Source organism: Pipra filicauda, unplaced genomic scaffold, assembly GCF_003945595.2.
Source record: "Pipra filicauda isolate LSUMZ 115617 unplaced genomic scaffold, ASM394559v2 scaffold23_size5868930_pilon, whole genome shotgun sequence".
Lineage (NCBI taxonomy): Eukaryota > Metazoa > Chordata > Aves > Passeriformes > Pipridae > Pipra > Pipra filicauda.
The window spans coordinates 296,318-323,955 of NW_024104354.1; the positions used below are offsets into that span (position 1 = coordinate 296,318).

The following is a 27,638-nucleotide window of genomic DNA, read 5'->3' on the forward strand; positions in this document are numbered from 1 at the left end:
AAATATTTGTCTGTGAGAAAGCACAACATAAAAATCCGGACTAGTTACATGCAAAGACAGTATTTCTTTAAATCGCCCTTTTTACCATTCTAAAGAATATTTTTATATGAGTTCCAGTGACTCTTCTTACAATTATAACTTACTTGCCATAATGCTAACATCTAAAACTGTATGACCAAATAGTTAGAGCATAAATGAATCAAGGACCTTTCACACACAGAGAATGAACTCTGATTTCAGTCTTGAACTTGCCATGCAAACAAAGACAGAGGTACAAGATGTCTCGGTCTGATCTATGGTTTCTCCACGGTGCTTCTACATAGGTAGGAGTCCTTTGTTTATAAAAATTATGGTAAAATAAGAAATAAAAGTGTGTTGGGAGAGCCCTATCCAATTCACAACACCATCAGGAATCTGATTCACAATGAAAAACCAATGGAAACACAGTAATGAACTTACTGAAGATCTCTACACTCCCCTAAAAAGGCTATTAACACACCAACAATTCATCACACGGGATCTGGTACCATATATTAATTGCTCCACGACAACTATCAATGACTGTGCTGCTATCTGATGGCAAATAAAATTTATTTATTCCCTCTTCACTGAAGGTTTAGCTAAGCTGTGGTTAAACTTCATGGCACCTTGCAGTAATGATGAGGGAAAGGCACGCACATGGAATGCTTTGACAGCAAAAACAACAGTCAGGAAGTTAAGAGGACTCTCTACCACAAAGTCAGTGGACTCACTAAAAACATAGAAATGAACAGTACTAAGCCAGAGCACTTAGCAGAAGTAACAGAGTGCTGAACAGCTTCAAAGAGTCTTGCTTTATAATTATGAATGAAAAAAAGTTTCTCTGAGTATGATCAACTATTTTTTAAGCATTTCTATTTCAGCCCTCTTAATCTAAACAGCTGCTGTTTCAAAACTTTCCTTAAAAAAATTTTAAGTCAATGACAGTCAAGTATTAAACCCTCTCCTTTTTAACCTTTCTCCTCCTTCCATCCAGAACGAAATCAACCTCCTATCATATGCTTAGAATATTTAATCTCCTAGGAAGGACCCCCATGACTTTATGTACCTTCCTGCTCTATTTTCAGTAGAAATCAATCATAAGGGCATAAATTTAGGTGGCAAGGCACTGTTCCTAAAAAGCTAAAGCTTATAATTTCAAGCTAGGGCAGAGAGACTGCTTTTAACTTACACTGTCAGTTTTCTATAAAATGGTTTACACATGGAAATAGCACAAGCCAGATGACCTCCCACAACAAAATCTACGCAATGTAAGCGTATCCTCTGTGTTGTATGTAAATACATTTATATGTAAATACAAAGATGGGTATTCAGTAAATACGTTAGCATAGATACAATACTTTATATCACTAACAACAACCCAAAATACTTGAGTTCTGTCTTGTACTCACAACTATACAGTAAGTTTTTCTCTTTAAAAAATAAAAGATAGACTTCTTACCTCCTCAGCAGAACAATCCCAGCTTCATTTTGTTCCAGCACTGCCAGAGTTCCACAACCTAAACCAGCAAAATAAAACAAAACATCACAACTAGTTCCCCTAGTGTGATTCTCCAATGTGCAAATGGAAAGGGCACCTGAACTTTAAGAGACCAAACAATTAGTTGCACAATTAAACATCTTGTGGTCTCGTGTTCTCTAAAGCAGTAATTCATTTAGATCAGATAGTTTTGGTTTGATTTTGGTTTTGTTTTTTCCTTCACTACAGTACATCTGTAGGTGAGGTTGAAAAAGACTCACTTATAAAGGATAAAAGTGCATTTTATGGGCCTCATGTGACAGACATACCAACGCGGGATTCCCTTTTGTATTTCTGATAACACAGCAGACCAGACAGAACACTTTTTTCCCCCTCCTGAATCTAGTAATACAAACAGAGCTCACCAGAAACGAAACAAAAAATTCAGTTTTGATAAAAAACACACAGGTTCTGCTTTCCCCTTTTCTTTTTCTGTTTTGACAGTATCTTAATAGGATATTGTCAAAGTAATTCCACGCTTGAAAACTCTATTTAAAATGAATGTTTTGGGGAGCAATACTCCCACTAAAAATGAAAAAAGTCCCAGTATTGAGGAACATTCAGCCTGGCCCTTCCACGGGGCCGCAGGGTTGCCAGGGCCTGCCTGGGCACTCAGGTATTGAGACAAGAACGGCTGAAACTACAGAATCACAGAATATTCTCAGTTGGAAGGGACTCACAAGGATCATCGAAGTCCAACTCGTAGCCCTGCACAGAACACCCCAGGAGCCATGTACCTTAGAGCCTTGTCCAAATACTTCTTGAACTGTCAGGCTTGGTGCTGTGACAACTTCCCTGGGGAGCCTGTTCCAGTGCCCAACCACCTCTCGGGAAGAACATTTTCCTAAGAGCTAACCTAAACCTCCCCTAAAACAGCTTCGTGCTGTTCCCTTTCGTCCTGTCAGTGTAGAAAGTATTTTCAGACATTTTATTCACCATGTGTACGTCTTTACTAGTGTATTTATTCTCGACCCTATCAAATGAGCGCTCCTCCGCGAGGGCGCTGTGAGAACACACGGCAGCAGCGGGCTGGGACTCGGGAAGCGGCAGATCCCAGGGGGCTGGGGGCGGCACGAGCAGCTCCCGCACCAACCCCAGCCCGGCCGCGGGGCACAGGCGCTGTCCCACAGCAAAACCAACGCAGCGTAAAGGGAAGTCGTCCCCAAACGCTTTTGCAGACACCGTCCGCCCTTCCGCACACCCACGTTTCAAGCCTCCTCCTTCTCCTCCCGTGAGGAGCCACGTTCCCGGTCACCCCCGCCGCCGCCGCCCCCCGCACCTGCCATGCCGTAGTACTGCGCGGCGGCGCAGGCCACTCGCCCCGGCCAGTACGGCGAGAACTCCGCCGCGTAGCCGTGCAGCCCGGGCAGCCGCAGGGCCCCGCCGGCCCCGCCCGCCATGGTGCCCATGGCCCCCGCCCGGACCTCCGCCGAGCCGCGGAGGAGCCGCCGCGCCACGGCCCCGGCCCCGGCCCCGGCGGAAGCGCCCGCCCGTCGGGCGTTGCCGGAGCCGCGGCGCCGCCACCGCCATCTTTGGCGATGGCGGGACCGGCCTGGGCTGTGCCAGTGCGGCAGCTCGGGAGAAACAAGCCCTCGAAATCGCCTTCTCGGTGAGCACGAGAGCCCTTCCAAATTTCAAGGACAGTCCGCTCTTTTTTATGCCTCGTAAGACATAAATCAGCTCGTTGTATGAGCATCAGCTTGAATACACGAGATGTTTCAAAGAATGCATGTTATCTGCCATTTTTCTTTTTAGAAAGACTTAAGCTATTTCATTCTTCAGGTTTTTTAAATAGATCTGCGTATTTTTTCATTCTCATTGGGCAGTTATGCCTTATGGAAGTCCTTCTATGAACAAACTTCTTACACCCATGACAACTTCTTTTTAAGTCAGCAGGAATTTTGCCTTTGAAAGGAAGAGACAGTGGGGGTGTTCAGCCTTAGAAAATTAGTATTTCAGCAGAGCAGCAGGTGCAGCTTTTGCTGTGTTATAGCCTATCTATATGTCCTTAAATACATATATATGTTCTATATATGTATCTATATCCTTTTAAAATACACATATAGATAGATATATACAGAGATTATTCCATTTGGACACAGACTAATTAGTTATAATGACCCGTCTCTGTATTTAGAGATAAAAACGCCAGAGTATTACTTTACACATTTGGAAGGTACAGCAAAGGCAAATCAGGTTATTTAATCAAGGTTACATCATGGAGCTTGGAGCATACTTCTGCTACTTAGCCTTATATTTAAAATTAAACCTTGACTACAAAATTTGTTGTAAAGCCACAGAAATGTCCAATTGCTTAAACTGGAACTCAGATGCAGAACACTGAATTAGGAGTTCTACTCATTCTTTGATTTCATGGTAAAAATGAAAACAAATATGTTTATCAAGCAGCCTCCAGGATTTTAGAATAAAATCAGTTCAAATTCACTGCAAGTGAAGCTCAATCTAATGTATCCTTTGCATTATCACAGCAGCTCCCAAATCCTCTCAACTGGGAATTTATAGTCTTAATTTATTGATGGATATCTCATGAGATAATGTTTTTTTAGCCTTGGGGCAAAGGAATACCTTACAGAATAAGCTGCTCCAGGCCAAAATCAACCAATTTTACCCTCTGTGGACTCTTTTTACATCAATTTATCTTTTTGAAATGCAAGTTACAAGACAGTTTTCTGAGCAAGTGTTTTTAAGGTAATTGTCCCCTTTGTGACTGGGATGTCAGTAACAACCCTTGAAAAGATACAGGGCTACTGCAGTGGTGCAGTAAGTAAATTTGGACTCTGCCATTTGTAAGGTGTGTGAGTCAAGTGCTTGATGGTTTAAAGTCCAGTTATTCTATGGACAGTTTATCACTGAATTGGAAAGGTTTCATCAAGTGCATTGTTCAAAAGTAGTTGATCTTTTGTAATGAGTGAAATTCTGCAGAGAGGTTACACAAACAGGAAGCAGTTCTTATTGGTGGCCCAGCTTTGTTTAAAAGACACGATTAAAACAAGTTTTGTAGACATAAAGATCAAGAAGCGGATAAAAGGTTAAAGGGAGGTCCTGCGAGAAAGACTAGTTCCCCAAACATTTTTTTCACAAACAAACTTGTGAATTCAGGTTTTGAAGATCCTAAGAAGTAGAAAGCAAAATAATACAGCAAGTGAACATATTTGCATAGGACAGTTCCAAGGTAGAGAGAATAACAACTAAAGGAACAAAAGCTATTTTACAAGCAAAGAGAGAAAGGCCCAACAAACAGAGTTGCTAAACATGACTATATTTCCTCTTCACCCTCTGGTCATCTGAGTAAATTAAAGAAACATAAAAGACTGCTAATCATAGTAGCACTTTATATGCAGCTATTGAAAATGGGTGGTCTACCAGCCAGCTCCTTCCACCGAGTAACACCAATCACAGAATCAATTAGGTTGGAAAAGACCTCTGAGATCACTGAGTCCAGTCTGTGACTGAACACCACCACATCAACTAGACCATGGCACTAAGTGCCACATCCAGTCTTTGCTCAAACACTTCCAAGGCCAGTGTCTCCTTCACCTCCCTGGGCAGTCCATTCCAAAATCCAATCATCCTCTTTGTGAAGAAATTCCTCCTAATGTCCAGCCTAAACCTCCTCTGGCACAGCTTGTGACTATGTTCTGTTATCCTGTCCCTGGTTGCCTGGGAGAAGAGGCCAATCCCCACCTGCCTACAACCTCCTTTCAGGTGGTTGTAGAGAGTGATAATGTCTCCCCTGAGCCTCCTGTTCTCCAGGCTGAACAAACCCAGCTCCCTCAGCTGCTCCTCATAAGACTTGGCTCCAGTCCCTTCACCAGCTTTATGTCCCTTCACCAGCTTTATTGCCCTTCTCTGGAATTGCTCCAGCACCTTAGTGTCCTTGCTGAATTGAGGGGCACAGAACTGGACACAGGACTCACTGGTGAGGTGTGGCCTTAACAGTGCCTAGTACAGGGGAAGAATCCACACGGATTCTTCCAAGCAGACAAATCCTATGTGCAGCAGTAGATGGCAGCCATGTTCCATGCAAAAAACCGAGTCTCCTCAGTTGCAGGAAAAAAATCCCCAACTACACTGAAATTGTTGTTTTCCTAACCCAACATAATTTCAATTAAAAAAAGTTGCTTAGTATGTAACTTTTAGGCTGTATTTATGCAGCTGTCATTTCTCTACGCTCAGCTCGGAGTGCTACCCCTCCTAAACCTTAGAATAGGTGGTTGAGATGCTTACAGCAGCATTTTCACCCTTTCAGTCTCAAGAGTTCTGTTCTGTTACAAACATATGTCCCTCATTTCATCAGCTTGCTATCTGACAGCTAGCTTAGGTGTGAGCTGAGCTGGTAACCATGACCGCTGTATATGCCAATCCTTCCAAAACCCTTGCTGGTCATCAGAAACAGTAATCAGGTAGGCTTGGGTCCAGATGTTTAAAGAACTTATAAAAAGAGCTTTTCTACCAGAGAAAGTAGAATGTGAGCCGTTCCTTCACATGCCAGGACAAGTAGCTTACAACACTGAAGATACCCAGGGACTGGGTTTACTGAGTAAAATTTTTTCTTGTCTTTTAGCTATTGAACCATTCATTAGGCTCCATGCCATCAAGATTTTCTTCTGCAAGTGATTGCTCATATTGAGTAATAGAAACGTAGAGGTGTTCCCAGCTGAAATTCCCATACCGTCATAAAGCTTTAAGAAAAGCATTAAGGTTCATTATAGGATTGCAAAACTGGCAGCAGGGAAAATAAGCAAATGAAAGTAAGCAAGGGGGTTGCAGGAATGAATGAAAAGGAAAAGGCTCCCTGCATATGGGGAAAGTAAGGGTTGTGGCGTTTGGAAGGAAGAGGCAGTTAGCACAGAGCCTTTTCTGGAAGTCTAAAAAACAACAAAAGAAGCAAGAGAAGGGAAAGGGAAAGACACTGGTGCAGAGGAAGATTTAGACAAGGTGATTTAGAAAGAAATGGAAAAGAGTATGAAGCAAGAACAGCACACATTCTTCACCATGCTCACAGGAAAAGGGCCTCAAGGATGGTCCTGACTAGTGAAATATCCATCCCTGCTGATGTATCCACCTTGCTCAGTCAGGTTTTGCTGGCTGCCGTCTATGTGCACCAGGCCATAATTTGGTAAGCAGATTCCTCACATTATTACTGTTCCATGATTAGCTGCATCCCTACACAATGGCCACCAGCCTCTGTCTATCTGCCCCTTTGTACAGAAATATCGCTTTAAATGTTCAGTGTAATTGTAAATTTACCTTTTCTTAAAGATTGGCAAAATATTACCTTCTCCCTATTGAACTTAAAAGCTACTTCTCATTGTCTACAGTGATATATTTAGTCTGACTTTTAAGATCTTTTTTAGAAACAAGTTCTTTTTATTTCAGTTTAATTGTTTCTACTGCTTGTGAGAGTACTGGCCTAAAACTTACAAAAATTGCATTATGTACTTTTAATATCTCAGATTTTTGTATCTGCAAATTTCTTTAAATTCTTTTTTTTTCTTACGCCGTAATTGAAGCATGCTGGACTCCTGCAAACTTCTTTGTCCTGCTTATCAGTGAAGAGCTTACAGTGTATCTCCAATCTCTCATTCCTATATATTATCCTGTAGTTAAATAAGAGGACCTTAAAGTATGAATGAAATTTAACATCCACTTTAAAGCCAGTATCTGTAGTGATATATTTCAGTCCATTCTATCAATTCCATCGACATTACCATAAACAAAATTCAAAATGCAGGTTATTCTACAGTAATTTTTCTCCCTCTACTAGACACTGATGGCCATAATACATGAAAAATATAGTTTGGACAGAGCTATGTTAAATGTACATATGTTTTAAATTTAATCTCTATAAATCAGGATACATTTGAAATACCTTTTTTGGTCTTGGATCTTGTTTACACCAGTTGGAGCAGCTAAATCAAGCCTGTGGCATCTGTCATGTGCTGTTTGTCAGTCATCAAAAATTGCATTTACATTTGCTACTATTGGTAAACTCTTCGATGTTAAAGTTATAATTATGTTAAAACTAGAGGCCAGTGATTTATAGCTGTAGAAATGCATAATGAAGAAAGGGTCATTATTTCAACAAGTGTACAGCTGACTGCTTGTTACATGTTTTTATCTGTTTCATGTCTGAAAAAAACAGAGCTGGAACAGGACAACACTGAATAGTGATTATATGCAAAGTGGTGCTAAAGATGTTAATTCTACAACTCTTGAGAAACAAGGGAACAAGGTAAGAGTACTTCTGATAACAAATGGAGTGTTATTTTGGTTTTTAAAAAATCCTTGGAATTATCTCCTAATCAAACATGAAAACAGAAGAGCTCCTAAATGATCATTCACTTCAGAGAGCTAACAGATTAAAAGATATGTTTTCACTTTATAAAAGCATCAGCAATTTGTGTTTGTTATTCAACAGCATTTTGATTTCTTTCCCAGTTTAGCACCCAACCTCACTCCCAGCCAAATCAGTAGAAAAACTAACTTAAATTTGGAGTAGACATGGTGCTAATAATGAAGCAAGCGTCACAAGTCAGTAATGCTAAGTGGAATAGCATGCTTCTTCCGTCTCCTTTCAGTCCATAACTTCCTTCTGCACTTGACAAACACGGGCTGTTCTCGAGAACAACAGAGACATATTGTTCTTGCTTCCTGTAAGGTGATGTAATTGCAATGCTGCATGGATTAACACCAATTCTGCATTTCGTGAAAAACGCCAAAATTAAGAAAAACACTGTTTGCCATTCAGATTGTAGCAAGAAACAATAACCTACTGTGTCTGGAAGATGAGCAAATATTAACTTTTCCCTGTAAATTAGTCTTTAGTTTGCTCGTCATCTTCCCGCCCCATTTATCCATTTCTTATCAGCAGAAGCAAATGCCAGGCATATCTTGTCGAAAAAGGGGACTGCTCAACACAGAAGCAAACAGAGCTACTGAAGGTACTGCAGTGACTTATTTTTCTAATTATTCCAGAACTGACCCTCTGTCTACCTAAGTAATGAACAATATGATATAGACCAAGGCTTCATGCCAACAAGTTGATTAGTCTTAACAAGATCAATTTTAACAGGATGGGACCTATTGATATGACATATAAACATAACTAAAAATATGCAAGTACTGTTTTTCCTTTTTTCTTGTATCTGTTTAATAGGAGCTCCTAAAAAAAAGATATTTAAGAAATCATCCAATTTTACAGTATTTCTCTTCAAAAACAGACTCCAGAAGTCTCAACATCATTTCATTTTCACATCCATTTTGAATTCCCCAGAGATTCACTCTTAGCCTGCAAATAATCTGAAATTTTGGGATGGTTTTTCATATGATTTATTATTTCAAATCTCAAGGGATCTTTTCCTCAGCTGGATGCCCTACCGTACAAAGTTAGTACAGCTTTTGGCTATATGCTAGTTATTCCTACTAGTTTGCTTTTCTGTGAAGTAATATTTTTGGTGATTACCAAGCTTTCAAGTATTCTTGACAGATAAATTGCACGTGAACGCAAGAAACTGGCATATTTAATCAACATACAGGGGTAGTTTTACAGTTTCCAGGTGCAGCAGTGATCCTGCTGGAAACAGCCATAAACCCTTCAGTGAACTCGAAGTCTTTTGGGAACACAGTGAGAGAGAAATTAATTGTGGAAGACAAGGGGTAACGATTACTAAATCATGACACTACTCTCAACTCAGTGCAAACGCTCCTGACGAGATAGTTAAAACATGTGTGTGCAGTAAGTGATAAAAACCCATTTAGCAGGACCAGGACCTGGCTTCGTGCAAACACAGGCTCCTTTATATGAACCCGAAGCACCTCTGAAGACTGTAGTGCGAGTCAGGGCACGCATTGTTTCAGCGGCGGGGAGGCGCAACCTGAACCCACAGGTTTGAAGCACAACCGTGGGCTCGTGTTAGGAGGAAGCATAGTAAAAAAAGCAAAGCTTCGCGAATCGGCAGGGAAGGGGCGCCCTCGGCCCTCTCCAAGAGCCGGTACCGCTGTCCTCTCCCGGGGCAACCCAAGAAGCAGGGAAAGCTAGTCCGGAACTTCCCGTGGGGAGCGGCGCCCTTTCCGCCTAAAAAGCGCTGTAAGGACACGGCGTGGATCCCCACCCAGGAGCTCCCACTCAGGACGCGACCGGAACGCTGAGGGTGGGCGGGAAACGGTTATTTCTGCCCGGAGGCGGGGCCGGAGGAGGTGCCAGGCGCTGGAGCCGCCCCAGCCCGCGCTGCCAGTGGCTCCCCAGCTGTCGCTCGGCTAAAGCCGGGGCGGCGGAGAGCGATCTCACAAGTGGTTTCTGCTGTGGCCGAGGAATTTTGCCCGGGGAGTGAAGAGGCCGGGGAAAGAGCGAGGTGCTGGGGGCGGCAGGAGCAGGAGGCCGGGCTGCCGGGGGTCGGCGCGCCGGGTAGTCCCTGCAGGTGCGGGGGAGAAGGGAGCGGCGCGTCATGGTGCCGGCGGCGGGCACGGAGGGAGGCTGTGCTCGTCTCCCCGTCTGCGGCAGCCTTCGCTAGCGCCCGAGTAGGAGCCCCTCGCTTCAGTCCGGCCGCCTCTCCTGTCCAGCAGCTCGGCGGGACCGCTCCGGGGCGGGCGGCGCAGTATGGCATCCGCCTAACGCCGGCCAGCGTAGCAGAGCCCGGGGCTGCTCCTACGCCGCCGGGATGAGCGACAGCAGCGAGGGGATCGTCAGCCTGCCGGTGCCCGGCCCGCCCGGCGGCGGGACCCCGTGCGAGGAGGTGCTCGGCAGGCGAGCGCCTGGGGCCGACGCCCGCAGCCTCCTGCCCGACTTGGCCGCGCCGCCGCCCGCCTCTCTCTGGACTGAGGACGGCGCCGCCGCCGCCTGCCCGAGCACCGCGGCGCGGGCCAAGGGTGGCGGCCGGCGGACCGCGGTCACCTACGTGATCAACGAGGCGAGCCAGGGGCCGCTTCTGGCGGCGGAGAGCGGCGCCCTGCAGAGCCTGCGGGAGGCGTGCGAGGCGGTGGGGGCCGCGCTGGAGACCCTGCACTTCGGCAAGCTGGACTTCGGCGAGACCGCCGTGCTGGACCGCTTCTACAACGCAGGTGAGAGCGCCCGCCCGCCCGGGGCTGGTCATCGCCGCCGCGGGACCGGCTCGGCCCGCGCTCACCCCCCCGGCCCGGCCCGGCCCGGGGTCACCGCGGGGACGCGCGAGTAACTCCGGCCGCCGAGTCCTCCGGGGACTGAGCCCCGCGTTGCCCCCGCGGCCCCGGCTGCAGTGACAGCCCGCGGGTGGCCACGGCGGCTCCGTGGAGAGGCAGGGGTGCGCCAGAGCCCGCTCTTGTCCCCCGCGCTAATGTGTTTTGGAGAAGAAACTCTCTGTCAGCAAGCGTGCTGTGAATCAGCGCTCGTGGATGCTACCAGCGGGTTAAACGTGACCTGGCTGTTTTCTCCCGGTCTCCTAACACAGTGCAGGGATGCAAGTTTGTGCTAATACGATGAGTTCTGGCTGAGAAAGGCAGGAGCTGCGGGGCCACGGGAGCTTTGAAAAGTAGATTTAGCACCAGACGCGTAGCTGGACAATTTCTTGGGGCTGACAGTATCTGTGTGTTTGTGCTTGGAAGTTTGTGCTTTTGATATTGGTTTCATAAAACATTTGTGATGGATGTGCTTGAACAAAGAGCTGCACACACCAATCTAGTTAGTTGGCTAGAGTACCCAGAGCTGCATCCCCTCGACCCAGTTTGCCCATTTCACGGCAGTAAAACACCTTCATTTGAAACCACTGTGGTGGCTTGAGCTTCTGTCTTATGGCTCCATTTGTAAAAATAACAACAAAAATATTCCACTATCTTTTTATTTTTTTGACAGATACAAAGACTTCATACAACTAAAATTACAGTACTAAATTAACATTTTTTTGCTTTAAAAAAATCAGAAACAGGAAATTGACCTGACCTACAATTTTTAGCTTATTGTGTGATGTGGCTTTGGTGTATATGAAACATATGCTAAAAATAAGCATAGGTTTTGTCAGATATTGTAGTTTCCTCCTCTCTTGGGGAGGGGTGAAGAGAAGGAAAAAACCCAATAAACAATCCCCAAACCAACAAAAATCTCCTGGCAGTATTATAAGCAGTTCCAACCTAAGACTCTTTGGCACAGACACAATTATACCTGTCATCTCTTTGAAACTCTGCAAGCTTTGCCTCATGGACTGCTGCTTTCAGTGAGTTCAGTGAGGTGGGTGATTCTGAAGCATGCATTCACAGCATATTCCCTTTACCTCATGCAGAGTTGTGTTCTTAGAGGTAACAATTCTCAGAAGTCAGAGGAACTGTCCTCGCAGGTGGAAATAGGAAGGCCATAGAGTTTCATTATAGATCCTATATTTTCTGCATATAGCTCAGAGAGATTTCAAGCACCCTGGCATCTCTTCATTCCAGGGCAGGTGGAATCTGAGATTCTCTTTTGGTTCTGTTGTGGAAGCTGTCTCATAGTGGGGCTCACAAGGTTGAATTATCCATGATGTTTTTGTTACTCTTACACTGGTTAGTTTCTAGACTCTGAGCTTTGCAATAGGTGGGGTCTCAGTAATTCATGGAGGCTTTTCTCGTAATGAGAGCTTTGACTTGGAGTGGGCCCCTTTCAATTTTGGCAGTAGGCGTCTGGCATATAGCTCTACATATCTGCACACTTATGTAATATAATTTGCTTATTTCAATGGTTTTTCAGCGAACTGTAAATGTGAAAATTTACTTTTGCTTCGTATTGTTTGGCTGGGGGACTTTAATGCAAGAGTTTCAAATGAGAAAAAATACTTTACCGTTCTGCTTTAGTAGTCAAGTCCATAAACGTGTAAAGAACTAGGAGAGTTGATCACATTAAGCTCCTGGACTGAAGAGAGCTAGATGTAGAAGTCTCTGTCTGATCAACATATACTCTGTACTGTCTGAACTGACCAGTCATAAAACAGCAGTAATCCCAAAACTGTATTATGCTACTGATCCTAGGTCTAGAGGAATCATGAATTTTCATAGTTTCTTTATCCCTGTTGCACTTTCTACACTCTCTCTATTTTTAAGAATTAGTTGTTCTTCAGAAACTTTAAAATAGTGAAAAAAATGTCTCTCAGTTTAGGAACAGTGTTAAAGAGCATTAAAGCCTCGTAGAAGAAGAATGCTTATGGGGAACAACGCAAATGGGGAACAAAACCAAAATGGTCATGGAAGATGTAACTGTTGCGCAGATATTTCTTTTTGATTGCTTTAATAGGGTGGTGGGACAGAGCATTTGTAGGTGACCTAAACTCCTTCTTTACTGCCCTTCTTGTTCTCTCATGCTGTGTGCTTTCAGTGATCAAAGGTGACATTAGTTATATCATAGAGAATGTCTGCACACTACATTATTTAAAAAAAATAGGGTATGAAAATAGCGCAGTATGACTGCATGTCAAATAAGAATTTAGCAGTGAAAGTGCTTTCAAATTAAGTGATAGTTAAGTGATCATATATATTCAAGGTATCAAGTCTTCCTGGACTCATTGTAAAGGCCAGCTAAGCTACAAGAGTAAGAAATGATGTGATTTTGTGAAGTTTTGGAAAATCAAGCTTATTAACTGTATTTGAATGAAATAAAACATTAAACCTCTCTTATAATGCATGTAAATCACCTGTGATGAGGGGCAAAGCTACAGTGTAGCATACCTGTCCATCATTAAGGCTTCCCTTTTTATTGTCTTATTTTTGCTTTGTATAACATAGTCTGAACTCTTGGTCATTTCTGTTGTAGGTTTGCTTCATACCTTTCACTGCTTCAAAGAGAACCTCAAGTATAATATCTTAGATGAAAATATCATCTGCTCTAAATGTAGATTAGCCCGCTAATAATCTCCTTTTGCCAGCCTCATTCAACTATGGCCCTTAAATGCTGAGGCATAATTAGCAGTCCATATTAGTGAGTAGGTGTCAGCTATGTATAATTGAACCATTCAACCACCAAATATTAAAATATCGATCACCAGTTGGTTTCAGCAAAAAATTAAAAAATATTTTGAGAAGCAAGTGTCAAATAAGCACTGGAAACTGCTGGAGAAGGGTCTGACAGAAACAGAATTCAACATTTATAGCTTTTTCCTCCACTTAAAGAGAAACTAAGGTGAGAATAGGAAAAGTAGTTCGATATCTTGTAAAACTTGATATATCTGCGTTGATCAGCTGTCTTAAAGGTTCTTTTCCTTTGTAAAGGAAAAGAGTTTTTCTTTTTTTTTTTTTCTATTCAATTATTTTGTGGTGCTGCAGGTGAATTGCAGGTATTTCTTAAAGTCAACTTAGTTTCTAAACACTTCCGGAGTATTTTAAGAGTTGGGCAATTAGAGCCATGCCAAAATGTAGCAGAGACACCATTCTACAGTGCAGTAGATAATCGTGCTGTTTTAAAAGTTACTGTAACCATTGATATTTGTAATTAAATGGTAATTTCTCTACATCACAATGACCACATCTTCATATCCTGTTGATTTTACTTTAATTGTTCAGTTCCTTTTGTAAATAGCCATGAGTAAGCATAGAGTACTAAGGACTTTGTTTGGCTTAGGTAAGCATTCTTTTTTTGGGGGGGAGGGGGTTGTCCTTATCTTTTTTAGGCAATTGAAATTAGAATATTGTCTTTCTGCACAGATCTTTACATGTAATACATCACTTTGTATTACACAAATGCATCAAGGACTGGCTGAACAGAGTGTTTGAGGAAAAACAAAATAGGCCAAAGTACCATAAGAGGAAAAAAAGTCACATGAGTCAATAATCTGGGTCAGTTCTTCGTGGTAGGGAGGTGCTCTAAGTCAAGGTAATTTCTTTACACATGTGTTTTGAATTAGGCAGGGTTTTGTATGGGAATTTGTTAGAAGCACAGAATTGGGCATTCTGACAATTTCTATGCAATCTCAGAGGGACTGGTGGAAGATAAAGTTCACACAGTGACTGAGGAGGATATGGGTTTTCTAATCTATGCAGTCGCTTGTTTTAGGTTGGTTTTCAAGCTAAACAGCTTGACATACAAAACTGTCCTGGTAACTTTAATGTTGTCTTATAATGGGAAATTTCCTTTTCATAAGCTTCATAGGCATATGCTCAAGTTTCACGAATCAATGGCCCTTTTGATAGTATTTTCTCCTAACACTGTCGCGTGGGGCTGTTGAGATAATTCCCTAGAACAACAATGATTGTTTAAAATAGAATTCATCAAATATGAGATAATAAAATAGGTTTAATATCTTGTCTTTGCTTTTAGAATTCATGCCAGCTTGGGCTAGAAATTGTCAGTGTTGGCTTGTTGGGTTTAGAATCATATTGTGCAACGTGCTTGGGGAGACTCTTGGTGTACAAAATGACAAAGAGTTCAGAGAATCAATACAGTCACTTGTCTGAAAGTGAACTTTGCTTCAAATATGTTCTACACCTAAATTGTTTCTGCAGATTCTACAGAACATTTGTGGATTATGCATTCATAAGCATTTACAGGCACGCAAAAATGTAAAGCAGTACCAGGGCTCAGCTACAGTCTTGCAGCTTCTTCCTGTTTTTCCTCTAAATATGCTATGTTCTTCATTCTAGAAGTTGACTTAAATGTTTCCTTGGTAAAAAGCAGCATGCATATTAATGGTTTGTAGGAGCAAAAAATCACCATCAGAGAGAGAGTAATCAAAGCTTTATTCTATTGCACATTGTCTCAGAACGATTCTGTTTTTTCACTACTTTTTTCTCTGTGCTTCCTGACTATTATTTTTTAATTTCACTGACAGAGTTTTGTCAGACACTTGAAATACTGCACATGCTTTCTGTGATTATGCAGCACTTACATTCATCGCTTATTTTACTTTTTTTGATACCTCCCCATTCCCCAGGTGCTGCTGTATCTATCCTACTGTTTCTGTAGCATTGTACTGGAGACTCCCTGTTCCAAATTATAGTTCTCATTAACATAGCAGGAGAAACTATCCTGATGCATTATTCTTGTCTGATTTCAGAGTCAAGGGCAACTAGTAAAAAATAAGTTTAGTCCCACCGTCCGTGGAACTCATGTTGAAATATCTTGTATTTCAGCAGCACTATGATGCAAGTGATGAGTTGGAGCAAGAAATGCCAAGTAATTTAACAATGGTATGCGGAATAGAGTTGATGTCTCTCTTAAGAGTATGACTATTATCGTGTCAGGCATGCAAAGTATTATGAATACAGACTCTTTGTGTCTGAATGCATAGCACATATTGTAATGTTTAAATGGGGTGGGTTTAAATGAGTCCTTTTGACTCCTGATATTGATCCCAGACTCTTAGAAAGCAGCATTAGAAACCTAAACCAAATGCATGGCACATCTTCAACACAAAACAGTGTTTAATTCTGAAGCACCTGAATGTGATCTACCTCTACAACAAAAATTATGAGAATTCTCAAAAAAAATCTGTAGTCCTGATGTAAAGTTTCTTTTGTGTGTTTATAGTGCTAGTGGAGAACTACTGAATTTATGAAGAAATCATGAGATTTGAAACAATGTATTTACAAATACTCCATTGCTGGACCAGCTGTAAATATTTATAACCAGATTCCAATATTGGCACTGTGTTGCATAACTTCCATCGGGCTACCTGTCAGCAGTTGACTGGAAAACTAGTATTCCATCAGTTTCTCTCTGAAGTAGGAGGAACATAGCAAATACACCCATTCTATACATGACCTCCATGTATGTGGGCTGAGAGACCTGGGTTCTCTTTCAGACTTTGTCACCAACCTGTCATAGCAGTTTGTAACTCTGCTGTACAGCAAAAGCACCCTTGGGCCTCTCCCACAGCTGAGATGCTCACATAGCATCTAGCATGGGTGCCCTGGGCACAGAAACCTGGTACTAGTGTGAATTTCCAGCCATGTCTGTAATGTAGATAATATTAAGGGTGTGCTCTTGCAGTGTTTATTTACTAAATCCCTCAGTGATATCAGTGAGACACCTGGCTAGACAATCTTGCATCCAGGCTTTTGTTGGATTATTAGAAGTTACAGACTTTTTAAATGCTACTTTCCCTGTTAAATGCGTCAGGGCAATAGAGCTAGTTTTGAATACTGCATGGTAGTTGAAGGGGTGGGAGAAATGCTGGTTATTAAATTATTAGAGTCTCTTAAAGTACAGTAAAGATATAAAACTCATGAGGCATCTGTATGAGCAGAAATCATCTAAGTGTATTCCCCACTGGAGAAAATGCAGAATGGAGCTAAATTAATGCTTTTTGAGTAATGCAGAAGAAAGCCTATGACTGATTTTTCTGCAGTTTGCATTTCTGTAGCTCTCAACAGGATGTGTCATAAAGAAGTGGCTTCTGGATCTGCTGCAGTTATGATAATAATTTGACTTCTCTTTTTAATAGCTTTCCAAAGTAAAGAAGCACAATACAAAAAGTTGTAAATGTAGCAAGGGACAACAGACTGAAAAAATTGCGTTAGAGCCCAAAGGTTCAAATGAAAAGTAGATAGGCCTTAAGTACACCATTTAGCACCATTATCCTCATTAAATTTCCCCCTCTGTTATGATCTTTAGAAAAATGAAGTTAAGCAAGTGAAAGTTTCAGTTTTATGGCAGGATTTTTGGTTTTTTTGGTTTTTTTTGGTCTCAATATAGAAAAACTGAGTTTTGAGTGTAGTGTATGGTGCTGATAATTTAAAACTTGTTCCTCTTTTTTCCCAGTGCCTCTGGATCAGTGTCCATTTCGAACTGCTGTATTTGAGTACATAGGCAATCTGCAAGTTGTTTTTGTAAGCTAAACCCAAAAGAACTGAAAAACCTCAGCAGCTCTACAATGACAGGGATTTTGCAAGTTTGTGGTTAATAAAATGGAAGTTATTGCTGGGATTCACATCTTTCTTTGTGGGCTCCCTGCTTTAGATTTTCCCTGAACATCCACTGCAATCTCCTACTGCTTCTTCTGTATGGCATCTCTGGAAGTTTATGTTCAGTGATACAGACATAATCAGAAGTACAGCATTTGTTAGAAACATATGTAGCAGTCATTGAAGTTATACAGCAGAACATGTGTGTGTGACAGATGACAGAGGAATCTGTTTTGACAATTGGGGAATTTTCTGGTAATCACTGATAGGTAGGTTTCTGTAAGACGTTTGTAATTGTTTATATTCCAAGAGAACATGAACCTCAGGCTGAGCTTGATACACAAGCACAAGCTGCTTTTTTAGTTTATATTACTTTTTTCCTCTGAGACCAAATTTATACCTTGACTGATGCAGATATAATATTTCAGTTATGAAGAGCTGCTGATCACTAGTAACAAACGCATGCCAGAGTTGAATTCTTTTTCAAATCATGTCTGCCTTTATTCATAACCATTGGGATAAGTTTAGATGCAGCATGGGGCTTAAAGATTTCCCACAGACTGAATCATTTGAAGTCAGTGGGAATCAGCTTTCTTTCAAATCCCACAAGAAACGTATGTTTTGATTTAAGAGGTAGATACCCTTGTAGAAATTTGGCTCTGCATTTCTCCTTTACTGTAATAAAGTAAATGAGTTGTTCTGGGACTTGCTGATGGTGTCTGTGGGTGGCTCTTGCAGAGAGTGCTCTCTGGATGAGCCAGCAGCAGGTGCTTTCAGTGGTGAAGATGACTTTTCAGTGATGTCACCTGCAGTTCTTGCACAGAGTTTTATCTGATTTTCTTCCCCTTCACACAATACCTCTCTGATACAGGTGTATAATGCTACTTCCAGTAGTCTTTGACTTACTGGGGACTATAGTCTGAGACCTGCAGTCTGTGAAGAGCGAAGGTGCACGTCAAGTAATTATTGAGAGTTGGAAGTCCTCCAACACCTTCCCGTGGGCTTCCGTGCTGTTCTGCAGTGTGCACAAGTGCCAAAGTCACTCATCTGACTGTAGCACAGGAAGCCCTGGATGTGAACAAGGAAGACTCAGTGATGTACCAAGAGTAAAGGAACACTTGTACCACTGTAGGAGTTTGTTTATGGTTCAGAAGTGGGGCCACTCCTGCTTGGAATAAATTTATTCAGTTATCTTGACACAGTAGCAAAGTGCTTCATTTAAGTCCACAATAAAGGCACACCCATAAGATTAAAAGCTCCTACTTCCGCTGCTCCACCTTCAATATGATTTTTGCAGCTATGCACACTTCTAAAAGCATGGATATTACTATCTTTTCTCTATGGAAGAGTGTCTCTGTGGGGAAACGTGCTAGATGTATGCCATGATTTTTTGTTTTACTGGTTTATTATTGACTTAGATAAAGTTTCTCAGCTTTCCTCCAGTAACCTCATGGGTTGTTCAAGTGAAAATGGATTGACTTTAACCTGAATATTTGTGTGCTGACCACTGGTTCAGCTTGCATATGCTTTCAATAATGTGGCATGATAGTGAAAGTCAGGTTTTTGGCTGTGTGGTGCATCTCGTCTTCACTCACTCCCTGCAGCTCTTGCCATCAATGGAAGCGACATGTGGCATCTGTGGAGAAGGACAGAAGCTGTTTGCCACCTGAACGTAAGTTCGTCTTCCAGATCACAGTTGGAAATGAGAAGTTTTTGCCAGGCCATTGGTATGAAGAACGGGGAAACCTTCCAAGTCTCCTTGGGAGCATAGTTTTGTCAATTCTGAACATCACCATCATTCCTGGTTCAAGTGCAATTGCAGAGGGCTCAGTGACTCTGTCCTGATCACTTTCACTGGAAAAGAAGTGGTTGTTACCTGTGTAAATAAACTGAAGTCTTGTGTATTTATGTTCTCTATTTCCCTGGGATCAGTTTCAGTTTTTGTTTTCTGCAGAGCTGAACTTAACTAGTACTTCATATAAAAATAAATACACTTCATATGATACTTGGAATCCTTTAATATGTAGTCTCTTGTGAGGGTTTTCAGTGACCTTGCAAATCATGCAAATTGCTGTGTAGAAACTATTTTCCTTTGCTTATGATGATGATACTTATTTCAAGAGATAAAGTTCCCTGATTAATTCATTCGATATTTGTATGTTATTCACATTTCAAGACTCTGAAGACTGCACCTTCCACAACTCTTTTTTATGATTTTATGTTAATTAGAAAAGGAACAGAACTTCTTAAATTATTTTTTTTTTATTTTGAGATTGTGTAACTCAAAACCATGGTCATTCTAGTTTCTTTTTATTTCACCTCGAGTGTTACATTCCATTTATGTCTTTCAGTTGTTTTATTGATTTTGGGAATTTTCCCGATTTGTCATCTGGGAGTAACAGCTCTGAGTATAGTGAGTGTTGCACGTATGAAGCATGGCAGAGATTACAGGGCAAGCCAGAAAAAAAGTAGCATTTCCAAAATATCCTGTACAGTTATAGCATTACTGTACAAAACAGGATTTATTATTTTTTTTAAAGGATGCTTGTAAAAGGGGGGAAGGATCATGTTTCCTTAGTGCTGTGGCTCTAAAGGGAGGAGGGGAGAAAAGATACTGCCTTTGTCTTGAGAGCAGCCTGATGCAACCAATGCTGTTATCTTTGAAGAAGTGCTGGGATCGTGCAGCAATGCCCCACTCTGGTACATTCTTGAGGGATTATGTTGTTTCCTACCCCTACATCAGGGTGAACAGAGGTGGGTTTTTCCTCTTCTACTTGGTGTCACAGGCCAAGGGCAGCATGTGGGTACCCTGACTTACTACAGCCATAGAAGGCCACCTTCAGTGGTGAAGTCTGAACTTCACATGCTATACAGAGTCCAGATCTGTAGCTGGAGAGAAAGCACTTCCTCAGCCTCTCAGCATGAGGAAGGAAGCCCTTTGGCCTCTGCTAGAGCCAGGGACTGGTGATGTATGTGGTGGTGTATGCTGTGTTCTGGACAAGCCTTCTAGGCTGGAGCCTATATGGGCAGCACTGTCCAGAGTTGAGACTGCATGATGCAGCCAAACCCAGCTGTGGTAGCAGCTTTTAGCTGGACCAGTCTCCAGGAGTATGGCAGAATGCTGTTTGCAGGTGAGAAGTGTCTCGGGCAGGACTTAGCAGCCACTCAAGGAGCTTGTATTGAAGCTTTATTCGAATGCACTTATTTCTTTGAGGCTTAATAGTGTCAGAAGTTTGTGGAGGTCATTAAGTGTGAAGTGGTTTTAACTTAGTTTAAATACCTCCACACACTTGAGTGTATTTCACAATTCTGAGATAAATGGAGAAAGTCTTAAAAGTGTGTGTTCTAAAAGCATTCCACAAAAGAAGCAAGAAAATGAGGATTCTTGCCAGTAATTCTGTTACCAGAACCCATGATCTCCCTTTTCCAGCTGATGCAAAAAGGCCAAAATGCAATAAAAGTGCTAGGAAAATGGACTAAACTTAAGCAAGAGCTTCTGCAGCAAGCCCTGCCAGATGGGTGTATAACTGCAAAACTTCCAGTCCATTTTGTTACTTAACTGCTTGCATTTTGATCTGTTTTCTGCAGCGTTCCAGAAGTGTCTCTGCTTTGAATAATCAGCGTGTTGACAACCTGGTACTTGTCTCTGTATCCTCTCTGTTCAAGTACTCTATAGTAGCTTTGGTTGAAAAATTTCCTGGTAGGCAGATCAAGCCTTAGGGCATTTCAGTTTATGCTGTGGCTGGTTGCAGACCGGTGGCAGATGTCTGTCTTCAAGATTTAGTTCAATTCATAAGAAATTACATATTCCTTATCCATTATGAATCAAAGCTGTTGATTCACAAGCTGAGAGAGCTGGGGTTGTTCAGCATGGAGAAGAGAAGGCTTCAGGGAGACCTCATTGTGGCCTTCCAGTACTTTAAGAGGGCTTATAAAAAGGAGGGAGACGGACTTTTTATATGGGCAGATAGTGACAAGAAAAGGGAAAATGGTTTTAAACAGAAAAGTTAAAACTGTGGATATCCCTTCACTGGAAGCGTTCAAGGCCAAGTTGGATGGGCCCTGAGCAACCTGATTTAGGAAGTGGCATCCCTACCCATGGCAGCGGGATTGGAACTAGATGATCTTTAGTGTCCCTTCCAACACATACCACTCTGATTCTATGGTTTAGAGATACTACCATAGTAATTTCAAGCTGTACTTTTGCAGTAGAACTGTCTCAGACTTTTAGCACTGAAAGGCCTAAGTTGACATGGCATATTTTCCAATAATCCTTAAAGCCAATAAATAAATACAAGTAAGGTGACAATTACTGCAATATGCATATCAATATCAGAAAAGATAATTATCCTGCTGCTAAGAGTTTACTGCTGCCTCACTCTAGCTGCAGTGCTAAGTAGAGTAAGAAGATCATAAAATCCATTTGTCTATGCACTTACGCTCCTTAAGTAGGGCTGCTGGAAGCGTTGAGCATTGTATCCTTTGAGGTGCAGTCCCACGGAAGCTTAAGTGGATGAGAAACTGGACTAATGCACTTCTTCCTGGTGCTGCTTTCAGTGTTCAGAGAATTACATGATGAGGTAGGTCAGGGAACTGACCTGATTGCTAACTCACCCCTTTATTTACTTCTGGTTAGCTTTCTGTTGAGTAAGTTCTCCGAGCTGAGCTCACGTTCCAGAGGAGAGACCAAAAGCAGGACTGCAGCAACCTGTGTTGAGATTGCCTAAACGTGTGGTTTCATGTTATTCTTGATCCTGTCTCGACGTGGATTGCCTCATATCCTTTCCTCTTCTGGTAAGGGTGGCTAAGGAATGTATTTCATGTTGACTGTGCCAGCTGTTTGTGCTCTCAGCCTGATGTTTTTCAGATACATTCAGTTTACAGGTAGATTTGAAAAACTCTGTTTGAGTTTTGCTCTGTATCAGAATAAAAACTTGAGGACTTCTCATCAGCTGAAAGTTCAAAGATTCTGCAAGTCAAAATTTGTGACCACATGTTTGCTAGCAAATGAGAGGATTCATGGTGTGGTGTCCCACCCTTAAGGGGAAGGGAATGCCCGAGATTCATAGATGCTCACAATCAAAAGGAACAGCAGAAGTCAGAGAGCGTGCTAAAGCTTACAAAGTTTTATTTGTAGATTATACACTTGGCATGGAAATTGGTGTGTTAGTCCCTGTCTCCTAGTATAAGCACAAAGTAGTGGATTTTGAATAAAGGGGTAGGGCGATAGGGAAGAGAGAAAGAGAGACATTGGTTAAAGAGGGCAGGAGAGAAAGAACGGGAGAAAGTGAGATCACTAGTCCTGGCTCCAGTGCCAGTCCAGCTGTTGGGGTGTCCACGGTCCTGGGGCACCCAGGGTTTTTGGGGGTACCTTTTTATAGATAAGTTTTCCCTGCCTTGGAGATAAGTTTCTCACTTTTTATGCAAATTAGTTATCATGCACAGTCCTTTCTTCTAGACCTTTCTGGAAATGGGTTGGAGGGCTTTGGGTGTCTTTGATGGTTTTGTGCCTCCCCTACAGCCCATGGCTGCTTCATGACCTCATTCCTGTGCTTGCACTGTACTGTGTTATGCTTATCTCTAGGAGCCAGAACAAGGACGTTTGTCCCAGAAAAGAACTGCCTTACCTCCATATGGCCCCCTTCTCCAAGCCACATCCTGTTCTTTTTCATAACAATCCTTGGTTGGCTGCACAGCTATCCAGCTATCGGTGTTTGAGACATGCACATTAGTCTCCTTATCTTCTAGGCTTCTACACGTGGATATCAGAGTTCAGTGGTTTATGTTGTTAGGCTATTATCACTTCTGGCATGCTTTTGGCCTGGGACAATGACTCAGTAGCATTCCCAGTGGCCAGTCTGGAGGGAGCAACTTGAGGCTAGGAGAATTTAAGACTGTTGTAAACCATTCTTGGCCACTTGGTCCTCATGCAGAAGTGGGACCTGGGGCATGTTTAATCAGGCAGCATTGCTTTACTGGTTTCCTGGTTTAGGTGTAACAAGTGTGCTTCTTAGAAGCTTGTGTTCACAGCTGAGGATGTGCAGAGTTGCAGTGCCATACTCATTCAGGGAGATGGGTTTAAGATATTGCATCTGTGAAAGCAAAATTCTAGCAGCTATCTTAGCTTCCAAATTCACAGTCTTTCCTGGAGGCCTAAACTGAATGAAGGGCAGTGGGTAGCTATTGCAAGTCTTAGGCCTCAATAGTCATTAAGCAAATAATCTGCTAATATGTGCTCTTTGTTGAAAATAATCTTTTAGAAAAACACCATTTAGAATAGATTGCAGGTACAGCATTTGTGCATCTTTTCCAGCATGGATCATCAGCTCCTTTGTATCTGCGTGTAACGTACAAAATGTCACGATTGAATATGATGTAAAAATTTTATTTTCCATTTTAGTACATTTGGACTTTTAGTCAAACTCTAATGCATAACTCAGCACCTCTCAGTTCCTTTTTTTGATAAAAGATATAGTATTTTTCAGTGATTAATTTCTGCTCAAATATACCTGCCCTGCATTGCTACAGTTATACTGAAAAGCCTTCAGTGTGGAAATTGAAGAAGGTTGACTGCAAAAAGAAACAAATGACATTTCAGGAGCTTAATTTGGATTTGTGAAATTGTAAATTGCTTGATCCATGCTGGCAAAATTGTTTCCTAGAATTTGTGGTTTAATATACTGGCCTTTATATCCAGGTATTTTTGGATAAACCTCAGTGAAAGAGTGGCTATTCTGCTAAAAATGAATGTGTGAGTAGGTGGTGGCTGTTGTCACTTTTGTTTTTCCAGTGTTTCAAATGTTTCTTCATCCTAAGTGATTCTTTTTCTTCTCTACAGAAGTTGAAGAGCCTGAAGGATGAGAATTCAAGTGCTTGTATCTTACAAATGCAAAGTGAGATATGTTTCCTACCAGCTGTGTGAGTTATTTAGTTTTCGTAAAGCTGAGTATCTATTTTGCTGACAATTATTCAGATTTACATCAGTGTAACTTTCCTTCTCACATCAATAATCACTGTAGGAAGAAAAGAATTCTGTTTTTAGCATAAATTACTGTTATCTTTACCGTTTCATCACTGCAGGTTGAATGCAGTTGAATCTTGCAGTGAGATCTTGCATACTGAGTTATTTTAGTTATTTGGTACTAGACCACTTGGAATACTAACTGAATTGCGGAAGTTACTTGAGATGAAAACATTTTTATCTACATGTTCATGTACATAGAAAATGGAAGGAATATGAATATAAGATTAAGTAAATCATCTGTTCTATATGCAAATGGTAATTCCTCCCACTTTGGCTCTACTAACCTATTCCAGTCACAAAACTTTCTCTTGCCCCACTGATTTAGCCAGTTGGAATTGATGAATTCGTAAGGTTCTTCCAGTATCATTTCATTGGTTCAGTTGTGGGCTAGCTAGAGTGAGGTTTTGCTGTCTGCTGAGATTTAAGGAATCTAGGTGATGGATTAGTTTGTAGTCTATTTTCTCAAGTAGTGTGTTTGAATGTGTTCCTGTTTTGTACTCCTTGTTCTTACTCAAAAATATGGTGCTATGCAAGACACTTGAAACCTCATTTGTAGTGCTAATTCTGCTTTAGAAGTGCTACTGGAACAGTATTCTTTTTCTATACATGGAGTTCAGCACTGTGCTGACTTGGTGAATGTCTGTGTCTAAATACTTAAGAATCAAATTCAACATTTACAGTGCTCTAGGTACTTTATCCTGAAGTTGCTTCTACCAGCTGTGATGCTGGCCATTCTCCTTTTGAGTAATGTGTCTATTTGTGAATTTTATCTATAGATTCTAAAGCACCTTATAGAGGGAACAAATAGCAATCTCATCATTTTAAGCAGAGTGAAACTAGAAGGATAGAGAGTAAGTGACTTGCCTGAAGTTTGGCAGGTAAAGGTGAGAGGAGAACTGAGGTTTCCTGGGTTTGTGAGCTGCCAGCTAGATCAAATGCCCTGCTATTGTGATCATTGGTGGTTTAGATATTCATCATTTACGTTAAGAAGACAGAACATCTATGATGACTAACATCAAATCAGAAGTTGTAAAAACTCTTACACAGTGTTTGGATATTAAATTGTACTGCAGTAATTCTAAATCAGTGCTGTAGTTGTATAAAAGCAGCTTTTGGTACCTGAATCACATGCAGAGATGGGTTGCCTTTGGAAGTAAAGTTTGAGCATCTTGTATTGGTATAGAGAGTGACAAGCAACATTAAGTGAGGCTGTTCTTTTTGCTGTAAAACTGAATTGAATGAGAATAAAAACATAGGTATTGCAGGCCACCTGGAGTTACAATTGACAAAGCCAAATGCGGACCTGCTTATCAGACCTGTTTAATCTCATTTTACAACAATTAGCAGCAATCATGTCAAGTGTTAAGAATTTAACTCAGATGAGTCATATCCGTTTTCTGTTGTGGGATGCAATAGTGCAGTTACCTGTGAGGCCAGGCAGTAATCAGTAGTATTTTCTGTATGAGTTTGCAGATAATTAGTTGCTTGTCAGGAATTTTTGAGTGTGATAATCCAGTAACTTAAATACCTAGTAACTACTTATGTGCATACATGCAGTTATTTGGGTAGAAAACTAGTGTGTAAGGTTTTGTCCTCCTTAATAAGAATAAGGCGTGTATCACCTCCTCTCCCCTTTACTGATACTTTCACTGTTAATCCGAGAGTCTTGAAATATCAGGGGCAGCTCTGTGATCTGTGGACTTGTGCTGCAGCGGGATAAAGCAAAGTGTTGTGTCTCAAATTGTGAAATTACTTTCAAACTTGGTCTATGTGAAAGGGAGATGAATAAAGCTAAATAAAGCTAAATAAAGCAGCCTAGATGAAGTCTGTGTCTGTCTGAAACTTTATCCTAGACTTTTGTCCTTGGGAACTGGTGAGAGATGTTTACAAGAGGACTGCCGTTCCAACGTTCTTGTAGCTGACCATAATACTTGCACTGTAACCAAACTTGTATGTCTGCAACTGTATACAAGACTGCAACTTTGCTTCTTTCTGCTTGAGAGAAACTCCTCATCTTTGTTACCTTCTAACAAAAGTATTTGAGGCTAACGCAAGACTACCTAAATCCACGCTGTAGAATGCTTTATGAAGCAGGACACTGATTCGGGATAGATCTTTTGTGAGTTGTGATAGAAGTAAGTTATAGTGCCACGTGATGTGTTAGTGATGTATATCCGGGTTCTGACGGAGGGTTGCTTTTTAAATTTCTGAATACTCCAAACTATAGTCTTGTCTTTAAATTTGAGAATTTATTTTTTGTCTTAAGTAGATACTTTTTTTGCAGTGTTTTTGGTGGACCCCAGGGGATCTTTCAAATTAAGTTTAATCCAGTCTGCATTGTTTACTCTGCACTTCACCTGTGTTGACTGAAGTAAATCAATTTGCATGGTTGAATGCTGCATGCGGTAAAAAGGATTCTGATTTTTCCCTGCTAAATTGCAAGGAGGGCAGCGTGCAAATGTTGTACTTCGGACTTACAGATCATTAAGGTCTGACCAAACCCTGTGAGGATTGTCCTACCTTCTTTGAAATCATGTTTGACTTGTAAAGCCTTAGTACTAGTGTTAAGTGGAAAAAGCAACTTAACTGTAATTCTGCAGCTTGCTTGCTTTTATTGATGAAAGAAAGTGATGGTGGTAGTTGTGTTTTTGGTTTGGTTTGGTTTAGAGGTTTCTGTTTGCTTTGTGGTTTTTTGTTTGTTTAATTTTGTTTTTTGAAGGAAGAGCTGTAAATGGATAAGGTATATGAGGTATGGGTGCAGATACTGATATGTCTGTTTTTTCAAGGATTTCTTTGAAATGGGACATAAATAGACTTTGTAAGATGCAAATGAATAAGAAAAGTAGACATAACTTTTTGTATTTTAACAGTGAATATTTAGGACATTGAACATAGAAAATAAATAATAACAAATTCTTGTGCTAGCAGTGGTGAATTCGTTGTCATGCCCATAGGGAAAGAACATGCTTTGCTACCTGGAAATCTGTGAACAATGAAGCAATTCATAAACTAGTGTTTATATGGGTTTATTTTGGGAAATATTGGTCAGTGCAGACCGATTTTAAAAGGAAATAAATAGACAGAGACACAAAATTACTAAATGCTGGTGAGTATGCTTACTTTCTAAACCATTAGGATATCTCACGGAGATTAGAGCTATTGTGAATAAATTTGTGAAAACCTCATGGGAGTTATAAATAAATT

General features: G+C 41.4%; 2 protein-coding genes across 3 annotated transcripts in view; one reads left to right on the forward strand and one right to left on the reverse strand.

The window, feature by feature from the left end:
* The window catches only part of PEX7 (peroxisomal biogenesis factor 7), a 42,395-nt gene extending 39,419 nt beyond the window's left edge, over positions 1–2,976 (reverse strand). For both annotated transcript variants that reach the window (XM_027746667.2, XM_039381773.1), the window contains exons 1-2: positions 2,838–2,976; positions 1,481–1,538 (exon numbers count right to left, since the gene is read on the reverse strand). In XM_027746667.2, the coding sequence (XP_027602468.1) occupies positions 1,481–1,538; positions 2,838–2,967 (188 nt within the window). In that variant the 5' untranslated portion in view covers positions 2,968–2,976. The remainder of the gene's footprint in view (positions 1–1,480; positions 1,539–2,837) is intronic.
* A 6,828-nt stretch (positions 2,977–9,804) lies between these two features.
* MAP3K5 (mitogen-activated protein kinase kinase kinase 5) overlaps positions 9,805–27,638 on the forward strand; it is a 104,925-nt gene continuing 87,091 nt past the window's right edge. The window contains exon 1 of the mRNA XM_027746585.2: positions 9,805–10,639. Within this exon, the coding sequence (XP_027602386.1) occupies positions 10,240–10,639 (400 nt within the window). The 5' untranslated portion in view covers positions 9,805–10,239. The remainder of the gene's footprint in view (positions 10,640–27,638) is intronic.